We start from the raw sequence: 22,605 nt of genomic DNA on the forward strand, positions 1-22,605 counted from the left end.
AACAATCTATATTCTACTGCGGTGTAGTGCAAATGGGGAAAATAAACAACAAAATATACTTTTCCCAACTTTATTTATAGAAACAGTTTACAAATGAGCTATCACAGGCTAGCGCGTGTAACTACAATGTCGTTGCAATATATGATGTTAATAGCGTGTTACTGGTTATTCATGACCACTACAAATTGTCAAGAATACGATTAACTTAAGAAACATCTAAAAATACACTTAAAATCACGTTTACTTCCAAATGCAGGCTAGATATTATTTATTCACTTGATGTTATAAAATGTATGTACTTCGTTAAAATGATAAATATTTTAAAGTGAAAAAATATCTAAACAACATTAGAAAGAAAAGCTAAATGAAACAAAACTTTATTGTGACTATTTATTTCGCAAAGTATAAGTACACTTCTCCGCGTCAATTTTTACAAAAATACTTTTCTATTTTTTCAGTTCATTTCAACATCTTAATATTTTTAACGTTTCACATAATTATCTTTTTAAAACACTTAAATTATCTAACCACAAAAATAGTCACAACAATTTTTGTTAAAATGAAAACTTATCACTACACAGATTTGGTAGAAAAATCATGACTTAAGTAAAATTAATATTAGGAGATTACGAATATCGGCTACACACCGCGAACCAATCTGGAAAAAATAAACGATATTACAATTTATTTATACATTCAGTAATGCACGTAGTTAGTATCTTCTGTAGTCTATCGATTAATTCTTGATGTTATCATTGTAATATCACAATAATAGTTACCTAAAGGTAAGTATCCTAAAAGAACTATGTAAGTAACATTATGGTAGGTCCAATACAAGTTGCGATACTGGTTGTACAAATATCTGTAGGAACTTCTGAAGTCTGAGTAAAAATCTAGTAGTTTGTGTAAAAATCTGAAGTCTGAGTGAAAATACGATAATGTTTGTGCAGACTTATCTTTGGCTCAGACTTTTGTATGCACCGATTTGTTGCGCAGACAAAATTCTATGAGTCTGTGTCAAGTTGGTATCATGTCGACCCACCGTTATGTGGGCCATGTTTGACCGGACCGAAGCTAGTATATAACACTTACAGAAATTAGTTCCTCTTCTCGCGGTACATGTGAACGTAGGCGGCGTCGGAGGGTGAACACATACCGATCTTCTGACAGACGCCTTTCGTGCCGAACTCCTCGATCAGGTGAATGATGCTGTCTCCGTATATCTCCATCATTGTGTGGCACTGGGGAATAAATAATTATTATTACTATAAGAAATTAGGAGTTGATGTATTTTAGGACCTGTTATGGGTGGGTTTTTAACTTGAACGATTACTAGACGATAACCAGCCGATCAATTACTATGCAGAGATGAAATGGATATCGTAGAGTAAATATACAAAATGTAATTACATTTTAAAGTATATAATATTTATATATAAAAAGACATTAAAAATTACTACTAGTTTGATTATCGTTATAGTTACATGGTACAGCCAGCAGTACACCCATAGGAAACATTTACGGACACGTTTTGTTTGTATCATATCATCAAACCAAGAGGTCTCAACCTTGTGGCCTATGCCCATCAGATATTTAATAAACATATTTTAAAAAACAAGCTCTACGCTACTCGTTTTTGAAGAGTCACCATAAAATACAAGAATTAAAAAAAGTTTTTTACAGTGTCATGTACGATAATGGTTTCCGATTGATGGCATATCAACGTCGACATTCATTGGTGACAATCATAAATATTGATCCACTTATCGCAAGCAAAATAACCTGCCATATAACAATAAAATAATTCCCGATAATCGGTATTAAAGTCACAATTACAAAGTAATATTAACAAAACAACCATCGAATTACGTAAAGATATAAAATCCTTTTCATTGTCGATATAAAGATATCGATATTAAAGTACATCTCTAAATGCGCAAACATGTGTTTCGTTAAAAAGGGAGTGCCTGTTTGTATGGATAACCAAGTAGTTAGCTCAGATTTTAATACTTTATCGTTTTATAATTGGGTTTAATGTATTGCAATGTATTTAAGCGGTTAAGCTCGAAAATCTCATCGAAAAACTGATATATAATGACCGACTTTTTAAAAAGAATGACAATTCTCTTAAAAAATATGCCTTCCACTAGAACCAGTTAGGTAATTTATTCTACAAAAATATCTACAAAGTTTTTCCTTGTTTTCGTTATCTACCCCCTTTTAATATAATTGTTATTATCATTCGATTGGGGTTACACATTCATTGATTTTATAAAGGGGGAATTATATAGGTCACATGATATGCAATGCACATTACACAATTCATTTTTATGTAGGTCAGTCATGATGCATATATCAGAGAGAGAGAGAGAGAGATCTAAGAAAAAGAGGACTTGTTATTTTTAACAATTATAAAACATTTTGAATGCGAATATAACTGTCCTGTAAACTGTTAACCATTCATGCTAAATTGCCTGATCCGATGCAGACGAAATTCAGCACATTGACAGATAAGTGGTATATAGGTGGTTAGTGGTTCCTAACCTAGAAACGGCCATAGGCTATACATCATCATCCGGGTGATAGAAATAGTTACCTCCGGGATTGAGGAAACCCGCGAAAGAAAGTTAAGTAGTTGTTGATATGGTGCACTCGAGCGGTTGCACCATATTTTGACATCACCGCATTATCTTATACTTTTATAGTGTGCATTTATTTGATATCAGAATTAAGATCCTTTTGTAACATTGCATACGATTTCGGTAATCGACAAAATTGATTGTGCGACTATGCATAATTTATTTATTTATTTATTTAGGCACACCAACAACTTATTTACAAATACTTTCACATATATAAGTTTACAATTGTAATAAGTCCTGCGTAAATATGTTAATTACAGGTGCGCACAACGTTCAAATTAAAAATAACTTAAATTAAACTAAATCAAACTATGCATAACAAAAATAATAATAAAAAAAAAGAAGAAGAATCGATAGAGGCAAATGACAAGGTACTATTCAAATTGGTAAATTTTGTGCAAAATTTAATTTATATGAGGCATTTACATTGCGCTTAAATTTATTATAGGGATCATGGAAAATGTCAAAATTGTCCGAGCTCCCGCACAAAGAGTTATATTCACTGCAAATTTGTGCCATACGCGAGCGTTTACCAACATTGGTTCTGTAAAATGGAATGTGGAATGGTTTGGTGATTGGGTATCGCGGTATTCTGGTGGGAACAGCAAGTTTAATGTGATGAACTAATTCGCTACAATCTGTCTTTCCATTAATGAGTTTGTGTAAGAATTGAATGTCATGAATTTTGCGACGATTATGGAGAGTATTCATTTTAAAGAAATTTAGTCTTTGGTAGTATGGGACCCTATGTGAAATTCCGGACGAGATATACGCCAGATGTCTGGTAAACGCTCGTTGGATACTCTCAATCCTCTGAGATTGCACAGCATATATGGGACTCCACACTTCAGAGGCAAATTCCAGATGACTTTGCATTGTTAATACATATCTATATTTACTCCAATTTAGCTAGTTTATAATATGAAGCATAGTTATTGCCACTCACGTTCCGAGGGAACTATACACCGGTTGGAGTCAAAAACTTCTATCCTTATGCCCTTCGCTATTTCTTCTCTAATATTCAACCATTCTTGAGTAAGAAGAAGTGTAACTTACATGTCCTTTCCTTTATATATACGTATGTAGAAATTAGATATACAAATCAACAGTATGATACTCACTCGAGAGTTATATTTGGCGGGCAGTAGACCACAGGACTTCTCCACAATCTGCACGATGTCGCGATCCACCTTGTCGTTGCTGAGCACTTTACGCACAGCCATCGTCACCGCCTCGCATACCGCGCAGTCTAGGATCTCCTCTGTACAATATATTGCTTTATTAGTAAATTAATAAAGTTCATTCAAAAGTAGTACTGGTTAGGTGGTTGAGTTTCAAAAATGGTTTTAAAGTTACCTTTTCTTCTTCTAATCTCTAAAACACAGACTATGGAATAGACAACAAAAAGCTTTTCGTCATAGAAAATTGTGCGTTCTATAGTTCGGCCATTCAGAGAATGCGTTCCTGACACGTCGCGATTGAACTGACGACGTAACTACATTCATTGATTATTGATATAATAATGTTGTTTTAATGCTCCTCAATTGTTAAAACGGTAAACAACCAGCAAAAATATTTTTATCGTAACTGCAACGCCATTGCAAAGTTACGTCGTCAGTTCAATCGCGACGTGTCAGGAACGCATTCTCTGAATGGCCGAACTATAGATATAAATCGTTTCTGTTAATCTTGTATGACATCTCGGTAGATATCGACACGGTCACACGTCATTTTCTACAAGATCAACCATGAGTAAGGTGCATGTGGTAACCATAGATATAATATTACTAAACAAGATTGCGCACGCTCAAAATATATATTTACGAAAATGAACTCTATAGTAACGCAATAAGGTACTAAATTGGTTGCATAATACACAGAGGCAAATCCGAGCCGAGAGGGATAGTTCGAACGGAGGCTGTTTGTCTCTTTCTAACACCTTGCCAGCATAAAAAAATGTTGTGATCAAAAGTTTTGTCTTCCCAAAAACAATTGAATCACTTATATTTTTATCTTATTTTAACAATTGTAAGTCAACAAATTAATAACAATCGCATTAATTTATTCGTATTTATTATTAAAACATAAACAACATAAATTTTTATTTTGCTTTTTTTTATTTTCTAGCGGTAACCCTGAACATTCTTGGCGCGTAATCAGCATTTAAAATTTTGTTTATATTTTTTTGTATTAAATCAATTTAAACTATTAAAATGGGGAAAAAGTGTTGCGTTTCTACTTGCAAAAGTGAATCCTATGGTGGTTGCAATATATCGTTCCACAGGTTAGCTAATAATAACATTTTCGTAAACCAAACAACTAGGGTGCCCATGAATTCTTGTAACGAGTCAAAATATGGGTGATGGATTTTAAAACTGTTGTACTATTGTTATAGCTTCCCAAAAAATGAAGAAAGGCGACATAAATGGCTCTATATATGATAGTAGGGGAGGCCTAGAAGGGATTTTGGGATTTACTCAAGCGCGGCAGATTAGTATATAGGGAGGTACCTATTACCCCATTTAACACCTCCACCAAGTATAAGCCCTGTATATGTAGCCGCGTGTCTAGAATAAAGGATCAGATTAGTAAAAAAATATATATCATCTGACATTCTCCAGCGCGTCAGATTAAGATAGGGTAAGTTAGTTATATGCTAAAAAGTGTATATTCCACTAATCTGACAATTTGCGATTGACGATAAGAAGTAGGAAGGAAGCAAACTTGTAAAAAAAAAAACGTCATCTTGACTTTCTCGAGCGCGGCTAATTTTTTTTTTATTTTGAAGGGAATAATTCAACGTTCACGAAAAATATATAATCTGACGATTCCCGTAAGCCGAAGTAAGGAAAATTAATCGATAAAGTTTAAAGCGTGCAGCTACATGATGCCGATTCTCCTCTCAGGTTTCAATTCCTCTCTCTCTTTTTTCAATTCAATTCATTTGCAATAAGTGTTGGTACATTTTGGGTCTTAAATAATCTACACTAATATTATAAAGCTAAAGAGTTTTTTTGTTTGATCTCGCTAATCTCAGGAAGTCATACTCATACATAATATGCATATATACTGTTTTTAACGAAGACGATTCATTTTATTGGATACTTTCGTTAAATACGTGTGCCTTCCAGTTGCATTGTTTGTCTATCGTGATACCGAGAAATGCCATTTCGTATACTTCTTGTAATTTATGTCCTCTATAATTACTCTTTATAGTCTTCTTTTTATACAGTCGTGGTGGCCTAGTCATCCGGTTAGACTGGAAGCCGACCCCAACATAGTTGGGAAAAAGGCTAGGCAGATGATGATGAGCCGTATTTTTTTATCTATATGTATTAAATTGAATAAAATTAGTTTTTGTAAGATTTACGCGTAGATAATTCCGTCAAGTCATGTTATTATAGATTCAATTGTATTGTTTATGTCACATGTATATTTATCAATGTCATTATAATTCAATGTAATTATTATAGAAATGTATGTAATGTATGAGCAGATTGGTACACTCCGCCAATAGCAATTTCATACATATCATTGGATAGGCCTTTTTATCTAGAATAACCTTTATTATGACAGCTTTGTTGAAATGTTTGTCCGTTCTGGGATATAGATCAAAAAGTGTGTAAAAGTTAAAACTAAATAATCTATTGATATCATCATCATCATCATCATCATCTCAGCCATAGGACGTCCACTGCTGAACATAGGCCTCCCCCTTTGATCTCCACAGATACCTGTTGGAAGCGACCTGCATCCAGCGTCTTCCGGCGACCTTTATAAGGTCGTCTGTCCACCTCGTTGGTGGACGTCCAACGAGGTGGACATCTATTGATATCTCAAGTTTTAAAGGAATACCAAAGTGCTACAACGTGTATGTCTTGTAAGTACTAAGTACTTGCTGTGCAGACATTGGTGTCCAAGATAAACTTGACAGTAAATACAAACTTAGACAAGTTGCATTGGTACTTGCCTGACCTGGAATCGAATCCACATACTTGAGAGGTTGGTTCTTTACCCACTAGGCCACCACGACTTAGATAATGATTATAACAAAATTAAAAAACAACGACATTGGTGTTAATTTTTAACCCCCGACGCAAAAACGACGGGGTGTTATAAGTTTGACGTGTCTGTGTGTGTGTGTGTGTGTGTATGTGGCATCGTAGCTCCCAAACGGATGATCCGATTGTAATGCGGTTTTTTTTGTTTGAAAGGAATGTCATTCGGGAGTGTTCTTAGCTATGTTTGGTGGAAATCGGTTCAGGTCTTCAAGGTCATCAGCTCGTTTGTTAGGTGTGATAGGAATGTTACACGCTCAGTTTACTTGCAAGCATATGTGGGATCTGAAATTTGAAATACTAATGTCTTCTGGAACCACTGAGCTGGTCTGCTGTTAGGACACGAAGATAGGAGACGTAACCCTGAACTGCCGTTTAGTAAACCCATCGAGTTTGGGCTCGTTGAATTTGTCTTGACGAGTTCTCTTCATGTTTCTGATTGACGAGAACCTGATGCTGGAAATGGGATGTGGCGGATGAAACCCTGGAATGCCGGAATGAAACGGATAAACCGATTTATATTTTTGCTGAAAATCTAGAATGACCAAAGGTTAATCTTTGTTGTTTCTCAATCTGTGCAATTCTCCCAGAGCTGGTTTGTCATGAGGATTGTTAAACAGCTTCTTTTGGCCGAGATCGCATATAGCGACCCCATCTTAAAATAAAAGAAATTAAATGAAAGAAGGAAAAATTAAGGAGCTCCTTCAAAAAGCATGAAATAAAATTAAATTATAAATTTAAAAAAACCCCCGACCCAAAAAAAAAGCACGCAATTATTATGACAAAAGGTTAAAAACGCTAAACCCTATAAAAAGCAAAAAATAACTTTTAACACTACGTAAGTACCAACTAAAGCATGTCAGACTAAACTAAATTTTGACGTGTCGGGGGACCGCTTTTTACCTTTAAAAATACTTACATAAATCAAATGATACCTACCTAATTACAACATTCGTATAAAAAAAACACGTATCTAAACAAAATTGTATAAAAAGTTATAAGAAGTATATGTAATGTAGTAGTATATAATTACTTCTAACGTTAGGCTAATAAATTAGAGCGGTCCCCCGACACGACAAAATTTAGTTTAGTCTGACATGCTTTAGTTGGTACTTACGTAGTGTTAAAAGTTATTTTTTGCTTTTTATAGGGTTTAGCGTTTTTAACCTTTTGTCATAATAATTGCGTGCTTTTTTTTTGGGTCGGGGGTTTTTTTAAATTTATAATTTAATTTTTTCAAAGAAAATTAGGTTACAGTATTGATTATTATTAGTTTTAAAAACTTTCCATTGTCAGATTAAGCGAGTCTCTCCAGATAATCGTCAGATTATAAGATGATTACGTTAAGGGTACATAAATGAACCATATATATCTTAATCTGACGCGCTCGAGTATTTCAAAATGGCGATTTTTTTTTGCAATTTCAAATAATGGCCACGAGTTTAGGTCACGTCTAAATCGTCAGATTATTGCATAAGAGACTTCGTTTTGGTTCACTTAACACCCCTTTTGAAAATCTGTCGCGCTCGATAAAATTATTTTTTTTCCCATTTTTAACTCTTACCTACGACCACCCCCACCATGGAAACAGTCAGATTAATATACGTATGTTTTCAAAATGACGTACGACGTGCATGCTATTAATATCTGACGCGCTCGAGTATGTCCACGCAACTGTTTTTTTTTACATTTTTGAAAGTTTATAGCCGCTCCACCCACCGATGAAAGTGTGTGTATGTCAGGACATTTTTTTCTTCTTATCATCTAAGCTTCGCAATCTAATAGGTCTCATTGACGCTCGAGTCACTCCCGGTTTAGCACTCTTGCCTCCCCTACTATGAAGTAGAAATACAAAAAAAACAGTCTTCACTTCGAATCTTCCTGCATTTATACTGCTAATTTCCGCTAATTATTAAAAGCCTTTATTAGTATCTTAAGGTCACAAACTGCGTAAGTTAAAACTTCAATACTAATCTGTGTTTAATAATCTTAGCAAATTCGGATTTGTCTCACATAGCTTAATCTCATAGTCACCCTATTAGAAAGGGACAGACAGCCTCCGTACTAACTGTTTCACTCGGCTCGTTTTTTGGGTTTATATGCGCAGTCCTGTTTACTAATATTATGTCTATGGTGGTAACTAAATAAAACACCTTCTTCATATCTGGCATTGTTCGTATTTTAAATAAAGAATCTCAATGTAGGTCCTTTTTTTACGTGGAGTTCGAAGACTACCACATTCTTAAAAAAAAAAAAAAACAATGATTATAAATACAACTTACCTTTAACATAAGCAACGCTGATGCCGTCACACAGCTTGAGTTCCTCGCACACCTGCTCCGGGTTCAGTTCCTGCGCCAGCAAGCTGATCACCAAGTCTGCGTATTTCTCTACGAACTGATCGCAGTCAGCGCGGACTGATTTAGGCATGCGCTTGCACACGTTGTGAATCACTTTCTTTACTTCGTCCTGAATGGAGAAAATATGTTTTTAATACAGGTTATTTTGGTTTTTATTATTTATTTAAATTCTTGCTAATATTGTTAATGGGAAAGTAAGCGTAACTTTAAAATAGAGGGGCAAGAATCTCTCATGAGGTGCAGGTAGGAAATCAGTATTAAAAGATTGTTTATACGAAATTCGACTACGTAAATAGTAAATATTCGAATACGTAAATAATCTGCTATAAAGTAAGTAAGATATAAATATAAGTGTGCCTTGCCATCCACACGAGACTACAGAGTCTCGGACTTTTGAAAGGCGAAAGCATGGCCGCAGCCACCCAGAAGCCTTTTGAGACAACTACATTGAAAGTAATGGTGATACAAAAGTGTACTGTTTTTCTGTAAATTAGTTATATACACAACATACCTCGTTTGTTTAAGTTTTTTTGTTTGTTTTACTAGGATAGTTTTTTATATGTTTTGTAAATATGTACATACCTCGTTATGTTTATCCTTGATCTCGTCATCGATCTCCTTGAGCACGAACTCGCACACGACGCAGACAGTCTTCTGCGACACAGTCGGACGGACCGGACGGCCGTTCACTGTGTTGTCGTAGATCTCGTTCGTTTCTAAACATAACATACATATTTTAGAATATATACTTAAAAAAACAGGTGAAAGCGAGAGTTCAAATTATTAGTCCAACAATGCTTGACTATGAACATAATCAACTATATTAGAAATTCGGCCAATTTTATTGATATTTATCGAGTATGAAGTGATGAAGATTAACCCATTTAAAAATAAACTCTATTGTACTGGATGACTGCATGATACCATTGATAATTATTTCGGGTTGTAGAATCAATGGTCTACCTAAAATTACAATAATGTGTACTATGTAACTATATGTCTAGAAACCTTTACAAACCGATCAACATAAAACATACAAAAAAAAATACTCACCAATATCATGGTCCTTGCTCGTCACCAACATCTCAGTAGGCAGCAGTGACTTGCCTCTGAAGTTGTTCCTATCTCCCCTCAGATGTGGTTTCTCATGGTACTTGTCAATGGCACTGTGTGTGGTGACCTTCAACGGGTCCTTGACCTCATCCTTACAAAGTTTGAGGAACACGCATATTTCCTGAGCGTTCATGTTGGCGACTAACATCTCAACCAGCTGCGGGGAGTAGGTGTCGACAAAGTCAACGCATTCAGTTCGGAGTTTCGTTGAAAGGTGGGTGCAGAGGTTGTCGAGAGCTTGGCGGATGCTTTCCTGTGGGGTACAAAATTATGATTATTTAATAAATTAATATTTTATACTCCTTTGAAGATTAATTATATCAACGTCACTGTTGGTACATCCGCTTTATATAGCGATCTCATATAAGTTTTCTCTAACTTAGTTGGTTTATATTTTAACCATGTAAGTAATGTCTAGACATGAATAGTATGAGTATCTTAAAAACACATTTCTCGATCTGGGAATCAGTGGTGGCACTTGTTACCACTTGATAAACTATGGTGAACTACAGACATTATAAATACATCCCTGGTCAATATTCCCAAGGAAGCTGCTTTCTTATTGTACTCACTCATCAGTTTTATTAAAATTGCAAAACAGAAAGTATAATAATTTTACCTGTTATAAATAAAATCTTAGAATTTATTTAACTATAACACAAGGATAACATACCTCAGTATGGTTGTTCTTGAGCATGGTCTCTAGTTGTTCGACAGCGAACAAGCACAGCGGGCAGTTGGACTTCTCCGAGTTGATGTCAACGCGACGGACTTCACCCGTTGACGGGCAGACTCCAAGAGCTGGGCAAACCTGGGGAAAAGATAACATATATGATGTTATATTAATTATTATATTATTGTACTTATACGTATGTATACAAAGAACTTCAAAATATCAACACTTATAAAAGTTTTATATAAAAGTTCACACATAATCATTTCTTAGTGAATGTAACAAATACCTACATATGCATGTAAGTGTGTATTTTCCTGGTCATCTCATAATACATAAGAACTACTCTAAATGATATAAATAGGTATAAAAATAAATTATACATATGCAGATTTTCATAATTAGAAATGGAAATATTGAGAAATTTAAAATATTCTAGGGTAGGAAGCTACCATTTTGAGATGTGAACATTTTGCGTCCAGTTGTAATTTCGTAATTAAGACATGAATAAGTTGACATAATAAGATAATGCGAGAGTTTATTCTGTATTTAACGGTAATTATATTATTTGTTTATATATACTTACGGTAGCAGGGTCGATTCTCTGCACCAACAGTGCGACGACAGCGGGTCCGTATTGCGTCACAAACTGTTTGCATTCCGCGTTCACTGACTGCGGCAGGCGGTCGCAAGCCTTGTCTACTGCTTGGAAGATTTCGTCCTGCCAAAGTAAAAGATAATCATTTTATTTGAATAAAAATTGCTCTCCATTAGCCGTTACGCTAAAATCCAATCCTTTAAAAATCCTCTTTAAAAAATGCTCTTCTTCTGGTAAAAAGTTCACATTACAAAATATTTCTGCATACCTTACAAACTATGACATAAAAAGAGATAATGAGTTTTACCTGAACTATAAAGCCGGTACTTGTAAATATCTACGGTACCTTTTGCTAAATGTCGCTTATTTGTGGAACTGCCACACAGTCTTTAAATATTCACACAGAACTTGTTTACTATTCCGAGGTAAGAAAATAGGGGTTAGTCAGCGCTCATGTCAATGAAGTTTTAGTTTGTATTTTATTTATTCTTGTTTCTTCTTTGCATCATTTTTAGTCTGAATAAACACTATTTCTTTCTTTCTTTGTATAAAAATATTTACCTCAGTCTGTGTATCGCTGATCTCGACCTGCAGATAGTGCAGGAAGTACTGGCAGAAGGAGCAGGCGGCCTTGCCCTGCGGCGGCACCGACACGAACATGCGCTCGATGGGCAGCGGCGGCACTTCGGTCATTACTCGCACGCTGGTCTGCTTCTGTACCGGGATGTGGGCCAGCTGGAAGGGAAATTGTAGTTATTATTAGAAAGTCGTAGCATAAAAAAAATAGTTTAAGTAATCTACAAATCTGTAATATTACTGCAGTGCATAGGCCTTTTCTCGTATAGAAAAGGAATGAGGGTTAATAACTTCACATATAATTTCATATATCACAATAGACAATTTTAGGTATACTTATTTATATGACAAGCCTTTTCTCAATGAGAAAACTCTATGTTGAGTTACTACATAAAGCTGAGTATCAATGTTTTACACGGAGCGACCGCTTTTTTGACACCTCAACCCAAACTGACTGATTTTTTTCAACCATCACCCTCAATTGAAATTACAAATTTCGTCAAACACAAAAAAATCAAACGCACCGTGTCAGTCGTAGCATCTCTCTTGTTATCACCAATAAGCTTAGCGGGTATAGCTTTAACAGCCAGCTCTCCGGACACAAGCGGAGCAATAGGGGCGTCAGTCTTATTGCCACAGACACCGATCATGGCACAAAGGGTGTTGGCCTGTAGGTCGTCTACTAAGTACTTGTAGATCATCGGGTAGTATTCCTCGGCTAGGTGGAGACACTCGTCCTTGAATTTGCCGGATTGCTTGCATAGACCTGTGAAGAAGAATAATGAGTACTGTTTGTAGTTTTAACACCCCTGTAAACCACACTTACAAAGCATTCATATGTATTGTTATAGAAGGCCTGCAGTCAAGCAAACCTTTCGTTGCTAGTTTAAAGTTCAAAGTTGACGGAACGAATTTATTTCTAATGCATTAGAATTATATGTAAACTTGAAAACTTCACATGCTAAATCAACATCATAATCGACGGTTAGTAGTACCTACTTAGTAGACATACAATCACAAAATCTCTAGTAAAGCTCGTGTTACTTAGAGAGATGGCGGGAGATCGTGAGAAGAGCTGTGTGCGCCCCTAACATGGACGCGTCAACGTGACCACGACCGCTCTGCCAAGAGCAAATCGACAGAGAAGAAGAACATACATGATATTGATAGTTTACCTTTGAGCACCTTGTAGAACTCGAGCTCGGTGGTGTTGGCGACCATGACGTCACGCAGATGCTTCACCAGCTGCTCGCACAGCTCGCATGGCACGTCACTTCAGAAACAAACATATTTCTATGTTATAAGTGCTGTATTTTTTGTTAATATATGCGAAAAAGAAATATTATTTTTGGGTTTTAAGGTGTTTTTTATGGATCCTCTTAACGGATAACTCTTAACTTAACTTCAATCTTCTGTTTACTACGTACTCTAAAAACTCTGCCTAGCCTTTACCTATGCTGGGGTTTGGTTTCCAGTCTAACTGCATGAAGCTGAGGGCTAGCGTTTTACATGAAGCGACTATCTATCTTATCTGACCTCCTCAACCCCGTTACCCGGGCAACCCAATAACCCTTGGTTAGACTGGTGTCAGACTGGCTTCTGACTACCCGTAACGACTGCCAAAGATGTTCAATGATAATGATAGTTATTAACTTACTCGGTAGGCCTGAAATCAGTGAAATCTTTGGGGAAGGTGAACTCGTCGTGCTGATGGAACTTGTAAGCGCATTGTCCGCTCACGTGGCACATGCTCTGAGGAGTCAGGTCTTTCTGTAGTGCAGCCACTATGTTCTCGTAGTACTTGAATACCAGCATGGAGCATGAGTCTGATAGGGAGTCCATTTTGCGGCACATCTGCGGATTTTAAGGGGAATTTGTTAAACAAAACTTCATATATAGTGGTAATCTATGGGTGGATATGACATATTATACCAATCAACCAAAGAGACAGGTTACTTTTAAAAAAATCAGGTCTGCTTTCACAAAACAAGACTGATACAACGAGATATGAAGTTAGAAAGTAACTGTATAAGGTTCATTAACCGAGTGTGATGTAACTGAATTTGGGCTTACGAATATGCTAACATAACTATGGTAAAATAACATTTATAAAATTCACTTCATTCTTCAGCTTATAAACAAGTATGTAATGTTCATTTGTGTGCGTACTGAACTCTTCTTCACTAACCAAATACAAAAGCCTAGAGGACTTTCTTCACATTTCGCTGTTTCGACTGTCAACTTAATCAATTAACCAAATAGTAATATTTACCTGCAGCAGTCCAATAAGGAAGTCCTCATAGCTGGTGGCGTCGAACTTCTTCCTCAACACAGTGACGGTGCGTTGGCAGTTGTTGCATTCCAAACGAAGGTTTAGCTGGGCGTTCTGTAGCAAATGTACGTAAGGAACTTTACTACGAGTGTAAGATGCGAGTGTAAACCTTAAGTATTAATATTCTGTACGGTTTGTTTTTTAGATTGGCTTAAAGGACATGTGATACAATTTTAGTGTCGCAAAAATTTTAACGTGTTGTTCAAAGGGTACATTTTGTTCCTGAAGAAAGGCAGAGGAATTTATTACTTAAATATGAAATATTCAGTACTAGGATTTATTAGTTGTGATTTAAGTAAATATGTATACTGTAGACTTTTCTAAAAGAACTGTTATCAGAAGTAGGTGTTTGAGATCATCTTAGTATTTGAAGTAAATACATGTTTATTTCACACAATTTCAATATTTACAAGTACAAAAACATCCGATTCTATCGACAAAATAAAAGAAAAATTGGCAATATTTACAATCGTGGCGCGATGGAAGGTCACCGCGTCTAATGTAATCGCGATAACCTGATAATATTGTTATAAACAGCGTGTCGTGACTAATAAACGGATACATTATTATTTTTTGAGGACTTATTTCAACGAAACTACTATTAATTTCTTTCTATGTCTTGTTGAAGTAGGGTAAATGGTTATATTGTGTACAACTATCTAACACACAGTTGAATTGTTGAATATCTTTATAAATCATCATCATCCTCCTGCCCTTATCCCAATTTTATTTGGAGTCGGCGCAGCATATTTTCACCTTCCATACTCTTCTATCATATCTTCATTAACCGTACAGAAAATGAGAGATAAGATGACACTAAAGTTTCTTCAAACATAGACAGAAATTTGTGCCCTGCAAATATTCAAACTGCAAATTCTTGTTTTTGTGTTACTCATTGAATTGACTTTTGGTTTTGGGGAAATGTGTATGAAATAATAATACTTCAAGAGTCATCAATATGCGACTTAAATACGAAGAATTTTGCTGTAAAATGATATCACCTATTTATTATTCATTCGAATTGATTAGTCACCTAAATATGCATTAAAAATAAATAAATTTAGCGACTTGAATTTCAACAAGTAAGTATGCCTAAATATATCAATGTATATGTATTGGCTTCTCATATCATTGTATAACGTTCAATATATTGTATCAATATGTATTAAAATAACATTGCATTAGATTTGTATAAACTTACGAATTGGAGATAATCTGAATGACATATTTAGGTCATCGTTACACACAAGTAGGTCAGTACAAAGAGCGTGTATGTATATTGTACATAACAAAGGCTTATTCATTGGGAACCATAAAGAAGTAGTCAGTAATGAGGTTGATATAAATAGGTTTTAAATATAGTTGCAGTACTCCGAACGAAAATAAGGAGCCATTTCCCACATAATGACGCAGATTTGCAATTTCAAAATCGCTTTCAATTAATAATGGTAGTGGCTTCAACGAGTTGTTAAACTTAGTATGGCTAAATATTTAGGACACTTATTTTTAACAGGAAAAGAAACCGTAAGGCAATATTATCATCATTAAGGAAATATTAATGAACATCAGCTTTTTTACATCCCACCGCCGGACACAGGCCTTTTCCCATAATCACTACTCTTAGTCAAGATGGATTGGCGATTTCAAACTAAAAATTCCAGGCTTCCTCATAATATTTTCCTTCACTTTTACCAAGATACATACAAAAATATCAAATTAACATAAAAAAATACTTACGAAATCTTCAAGCATCCTATCAATCTTGGCATTGTTACACAGTCCAGCGACAGAGCACACTTGCTGAGGGTTCATCTGAGAGGCGAGGGTTTCCACCAGCTCGGGCACGAAGTCATCAGCCAGCCTCATACATTCCTTGGCCACTATGTTGATAGGAATCAGCTTGCATGATCCTTCGAATACTTCCTTTAGTTCTTCCTGTAATTAATATAAAATATTTTACATGTGTCATGCTTTATTTACTAAATAAAAAATGGTTTGATTGAGCAAAATAAAGGATGGACTATAACTGAAAAATAAAATCATACCTAGATCATTACTCTAGCAGTAGTTTAAATTAATTATTCATACGTACGTATATAGACATATAAAGGATATGTACAAGTACATGCAAATACCTGAATGAAATAACCAGTTTTAAAATAACATAGCTAGAGCTACACTATCTCAAACAGATTTATAGTTAGCTACAAAGTATCTACAACGTATAATACATTACTTATCGAGTATTCTAATACAAAACAAACAATCACGCTAATTACTAATTAGCAAGATATGCAGACTTACTAGAAATGCAGAGACCACTAGCTGAAACCACGTGCATTGTTATTAGTATGCAATTAAATCGAATTTGGGTTTATTTATTCTACAGTATCTGGTTCCAACGGTGCTACTTAAAAGACCCGGATAAAATTTGCCCCTTAACGTTACAAGGCGTCAAACAGAATGAAATATGTCACCCGGGTATAGTGGAAATTTTGTGTGTTTAAGACATAAAAATTGTGCTACAATCTCTGTCATCAGCGAAGCTCTTATAAAAGCTATAATATAAAGGTATCCTACATAATACAATGTTCCCATTTTCAAACTCAATTTAGCATGATAATTAGTACTTTATCTGTAAAACAATGTAACGTGGGCGTATGTGAGGTTGCTATCGGACAACGACTTATACTATCCTACACTTTATAAGGTGTAAGTTCAGCCTTTGTTTGCTCTAAGATAACTTGAGAGCGATGAACAAAAAAGTTGTGTCCTAGATAATGACTGGTGTAAGCATGTGTTAATATGTGCGTTTGATAGTTTTATTAATATGACGCTGGAGAATTCATTCATGCATAATGTGCCGATTTGACTTTCTCATGCATATTGATTCATAAAAGTAGGTAATTTAATCTTTCTGTGGATATCGAACAAGAATATATGAAATTGGTATTTAAAATAAGGGCGGGTTGCAACATACATATTTGTATAACGATAAATACAAACACAGTCAACTAACCGATTGCCGCCAATTTATCAATTTATCAAATCGAGTAACTTCAGCGATAAGTAAATCATAGCCAACTACAGGCTATGATTTACTTATCGTTGAAGTTACTCGGTGCAATGCGATGGTGGTTTACCTATATGCGATATTTTTCCGGGCTATAAAAATTACAGAAAACCGCAATTGTCCTACATTTTTCTCGAATATAATTTAAGACCAAGATGCAAGCTAAAACGGGCTGAATTCATTAATTTCTTTGTGTTGTGTTATGGATCATTAACATTGAAGTAAAATTATAATAATTAGTGAATATTTTACCTGAGTCTCGTTGCTCTGCAGTTGGTCCCTCGCTTGCTGCACCATGTCGGTACAAATCTTGCAGATGCTGTCGGTATCCTCGGGCACGTTCATATGTGGCCATACTTTGGACACGCAGTGGTGAGTCGCCTTGCATTGACGACCAGTGCTAAATGAACAAAGTTAGTCAAATGTTAGATTTCTACCGTCTTACCACAAAAACTTTTAAACGTCAGTTTAAGCCTTGTCTAAAAAAATGTCAAATTATGACGTTGACATATGGTTCATTTTGCAGCCACAATTTTTTTAGACAAGTGTAAAACAGGCGTTTAAGTTTTTGTAGTAAGGCCACTAGTGTTTATGAGGGACTAGTGGCTCAGTAAGCGGCCTCAAGAGAGTTGGGTAAAGACCTAAAATTGACTACAGGTCGGTTTCGGTAATCGAGATAAATATACCGGGTTTACAAAGCCTGATATTTCCATTAAATAGTAGACTATTGTTGATCCTTTCAGTCCAAATTATTAATTAAGGCATAAAAAGCTATGTACATACATTAAACAAAACAATATCGATAAAGCACCACGTGATTATTATCTAATCTTAATCTAGTTCAGATTATGAGATTAGTTGAATAACGTGTCGATTCAATTAAGATTACAAAAAAAATATCATTGCTAATAATCACATAACCGCATTTACAAGTTCCATAAGCCAAGCGATCGATTACAATGGAAAAGTGTTGAAATGAATTCGACACGTATTATTCGTTTTTAAACCAAATGTAACTAGACAACTGGTTATACAACGGAATTGTGTAAAACAGTTTTACAATCGATTGTATCGAATACGAGAATCGATACAAACCGCTTGGATTGCAAATTAGCGGTCTGCGTAAACGTTACTTTTTTACTTATGGCTTTGGGAATTTACGCAATTTAATTGAAATATTTTTCTAGTGAAAATTATCGATTATGCATTTATTACAATTTGCAATTGTTTTTTTACGTAGTGCAGAATGCCTTTTTTGCAGTCCAAGTAGGTAGAAGAATAATATAAGAAATTGTATCTTAGGAGTCTTGGGAGCTATATGGATAGTGGATTTTATTTAAACAAAAAGAACTTATTCAAAGTAAGCAGTAAAAAATACTGGAAATCATCTTTTATGACTCTGTTGCAGAATTGATTACTGCACTTTAAAATTTTGCAGTTATTTACTACGGTTATTTGTTATGACAACGGTCGTTGTGCAACGTAATTCTATAATAATTTGTTCCGACGGATGCATTAAGATATAAACAATGGTCAGTGCAGTGGATCTAACATAATTTTGGTATAGTAAGATATTCTATCTGTGGTGTAAAAATATATTATTAATCCTACTTTGGGTATTGACAATGTAGGGCAAAATACATATTAAATAAGAGAAACTTGTTAGTCATTCAATATTATTATATAACGCTGTAAACAGAATATATAAATATAATTATTTTATTCAAGGTAAAATAATTAATGATGATAATGTAACCAATTAGTGAACCAGAATGGCGATTATCAATACTTAGTGCAGACTTTATTGACTAGGTACATCCTTATTATTATTCTGTCATCGAATATTATTGGTAAATCGTGTGTGTTGTTTATATTTTATTATGAACAGAAATATAGAATTAACCAGTAATGTATTAACCACTAATTGGTACAATAGGTACTCAGTTATAAATCTAATAACGTTATTAAACCTGTAAATATTAATTACACGTATGAGCCAATTAATTATCGAAGCAGGAAATACCGCGTGTTTGTGTCATGAAGACAATCTATGAGAATATTTTCAGTAATTACTGAATTTTAAAATAGTATTAGCTAATATTATTAGTCGTTTCCCAGTGAAGTTTGTTAGAAAAAGATCGTTAGGAACCCTGGATATACCTTCGATAGCGCCAATCGACATTGCGCGAGCATGGTAGTACATATCTTTATATGACATGCTAGTGTGTTCCTGCCAGCGTATTTTATAAGTACTTACTGATTACGGTAACGTCCTCCGCCAATCCGCGCGGACCATAGGACTGTCACATAGCCGGACTATATACATAATACCTAGTAGTAGTAATGATTAAAGTTGATACTTAATGTTATATTTACCTACCTGAAATTGCTGCACCAGTAAGACGGTCCCCAAGTGCACTGGGCGCTGCCTAACAACTGCGGGCCTGCAATGAAGGGTTACGGTTAGCATTGCAAACTAGTAGATATTTAGTTTTCCAGCTTTATTTAATTTAAAGCTAATCTAACATGTACATTTAGATCAAATATCCATTAGGTAAATCCTGTAGAAAGAAGCCTAAAGTGTACTTTAGATAATCTGACTTGCATATTATCTTGTGTGTGTGCTATTTTATAAGCATTCATTACTTATTTTAACAAACTTCCCAAAAAGTAATTGAGAACCTCAGTTCTCAATTCCTCTAATGTTATCGCTTTTTATGGAATTTACCAAGCTAAGTTATAAAATCTTGTTAAATTGCGTGTTTCAGATCTGTGTAAATTGTGCAACCTTAACATACTTGAGAAAACTCAGTTAATTAAAATAGCCGTAAATCACGGCAATAATGCTATGGGTGATCAACGAGGCGGAACGGGGAGGTAACTCTTTTCAATGGCAACCCTGAAGGCTAACCGTTAATACTTTTAACAGAAGAGTGTAGTCTCGTTTAATAATTTATATATTCACTTAGCAAAATTTGATTGAAAGCGATTACTTCGTAAAATGTTGGTTTATATTTGGAGATGGGACCTATTTTGTAATTTTGTAGAATAACCAGTGTCGACCTTTTATTGCTCGTGACTGTACGTATTTAAGAGATTCATGTTTTTAGTGTCATATTATTCTAGTTTTTCTATAGCAGTAGTAGTAGTCATAGTGGTCATCATATTATTCTGGTATTAACCAAATGACAATAAGGCATTTTGACATGCAGATTATTCAGCAACGCATACAAAAATAAGAATAGCTATCGAAAACTAAACAATAGATATTATCTCCACTAGTGACGAAAAAGACTGAGCCCCACGACGATGAATGTACTATCGTCTTACTAGGCGACGCTATTCAAAGGAGACCCTTTGAATAGCGTCGTAGGATTAAAAAAATAACACCAGTGGTTAGGCGAAAAAGTCCGCGGTAGTACTTCTTTAAAAAATATAGTAACATACCTACATATTTACAACTGAGCAACATTGTGTAAAATTAGTGCAACTGTAAACATGAAAGTCATGTCTTGGCAGTCTAGCCAGAAAAAGTGACATGCAAATGTATGCAAAAATAAATGCAGCGAAACGTAAACAAAGTTTATATAAGGTCATGATTATGATTTACTGAAGTATGTCGTTTTTAGTACTAAATTATCGTTTAGTAATTAGTTCCATCGCATTGAATGAAGTAGCATTCATAAAATCAGAGTTTATAAAGGTTACGCAAGTTACTTTGGTATTGAAAACTGTACTTTGTTTAATGAAACTGTTGCGGTGTTATGACCTGTAGATTTTACGCCAATGTATTTTACAAGCAATCATTCTGTTTAGATTTTTCGCTCAGTAGTAGGTGAATTATATTTTTGTACGTAATTATTACAAGCTTTTATTTAACTTGCAATGTATGTATGTAACTATGTGTGTTCGGGTGGAACTTTACAACTCAATTTAAGGCACTTGCCCTCAAACGATTGAGCTGAAATTTTGCATACATGTTTAGTTTGGATGACAATGCATGTGACGTCATCCTAAATCCAACATGGCTAAATATACAAGATGGCGGACTAGTTATTTTTAAGGTACCTATACAATATGGGTATAGACTAAATATGGGTATCAGATGAAAGGGATTGACAAGTAGAACACATTGCATTTTACGAAATAAAAATCCAAGATGGCCGCCGCTACAAAATGGTGAATAACCTATATTTGTCAATCCAATGACAGGTCTTGACAAGTAGAATAAAGTGCACTTTACCAAATCAAAATCTAAAGCTGCGTCTACGCTAGAAGAGCCGAGCACGAGCGGAGCACGAGCCGAACACAATTCGTCTAGTGTGGACCAACTTACAAGACTCTAACGAGCGCGCTGCGAGCATTTCGTTCGTGCTCGGCTGCGTTCCGCCTGTTGTCGGTTTTGCCCTTGTGACGCCCTTTATAAAAAGGGCTTGGTTGGCTGCAACAGCAGCGGCTACTGCAATATTATTATATCGTCCATATTCGCCAAGAGCCGCGAACTCACTGGGGAAAACTACGTTCGAGAACAGTGATCGTTGTAGGTTCGTTGTACGTCCACACTTGACGCCGCAAACGACGGCTCCGCTTGTGCTTCGCTCGTGCTCGGTTCGTCTAGAGTAGACCCGCCTTAAGATGACCGCCGCTACAGAATTTAGACTTAGGAACTTACGAGGTGAAAACTAAAAAGTATAAAATAAATTGAGGTAAAAAAATCTTTAAAAACAAGCTTTCGCTGTCGCGAGATTTAAGTACTCGTATTTACTTTCTTAGTAAAATCGCGATAAGCTTTTAAAACATATAAATTGTGTCAAATATGTTAAATTTGAAATATTATAAGTTGACAGTAAAGTTACAGTAAAATTTTCTTTTTAGCGCATTTAAATAAAAGCTTGTTTTTAAAGTTTTTTTTGCCTCAATTTTTTTTTCAGTTATTGTTTATTATGAAAATGAAGACCTTCATACAGATTATACTTGACACTTGAATAAATATAAATTGCAAACAACATCAGCATGCATTAAAAAACCACGCAAAGTGGATCAGCTGATTACTATTCAGTCTTGATTAACCCAAATCATTGTCTCGACATATCGACTTTTAAAAGGTCGTCAACATCTCTTATCACAGCTTTATTGGTACTATTTAAATAGAACGAAATTATGAATGAAAACTGTTTCTA

The 22,605-nt window shown here is 35.1% G+C and overlaps 1 protein-coding gene across 1 annotated transcript in view; it reads right to left on the minus strand.

Annotated features, from left to right (window-relative positions):
• Positions 1 to 56: 56 nt before the first annotated feature.
• LOC124630146 overlaps positions 57 to 22,605 on the minus strand; it is a 28,257-nt gene continuing 5,708 nt past the window's right edge. Inside the window, exons 6-21 of the mRNA XM_047163881.1 lie at positions 19,806 to 19,869; positions 17,678 to 17,825; positions 16,090 to 16,287; positions 14,293 to 14,406; positions 13,678 to 13,874; positions 13,196 to 13,293; positions 12,545 to 12,786; positions 12,006 to 12,179; positions 11,433 to 11,567; positions 10,847 to 10,984; positions 10,114 to 10,426; positions 9,643 to 9,776; positions 8,983 to 9,169; positions 3,764 to 3,903; positions 1,093 to 1,241; positions 57 to 658 (exon numbers count right to left, since the gene is read on the minus strand). Of these exons, the coding sequence (XP_047019837.1) occupies positions 1,098 to 1,241; positions 3,764 to 3,903; positions 8,983 to 9,169; positions 9,643 to 9,776; positions 10,114 to 10,426; positions 10,847 to 10,984; positions 11,433 to 11,567; positions 12,006 to 12,179; positions 12,545 to 12,786; positions 13,196 to 13,293; positions 13,678 to 13,874; positions 14,293 to 14,406; positions 16,090 to 16,287; positions 17,678 to 17,825; positions 19,806 to 19,869 (2,426 nt within the window). The 3' untranslated portion in view covers positions 57 to 658; positions 1,093 to 1,097. The remainder of the gene's footprint in view (positions 659 to 1,092; positions 1,242 to 3,763; positions 3,904 to 8,982; positions 9,170 to 9,642; positions 9,777 to 10,113; positions 10,427 to 10,846; positions 10,985 to 11,432; positions 11,568 to 12,005; positions 12,180 to 12,544; positions 12,787 to 13,195; positions 13,294 to 13,677; positions 13,875 to 14,292; positions 14,407 to 16,089; positions 16,288 to 17,677; positions 17,826 to 19,805; positions 19,870 to 22,605) is intronic.

Source organism: Helicoverpa zea, chromosome 4 (assembly GCF_022581195.2).
Source record: "Helicoverpa zea isolate HzStark_Cry1AcR chromosome 4, ilHelZeax1.1, whole genome shotgun sequence".
Classification (NCBI taxonomy): domain Eukaryota; kingdom Metazoa; phylum Arthropoda; class Insecta; order Lepidoptera; family Noctuidae; genus Helicoverpa; species Helicoverpa zea.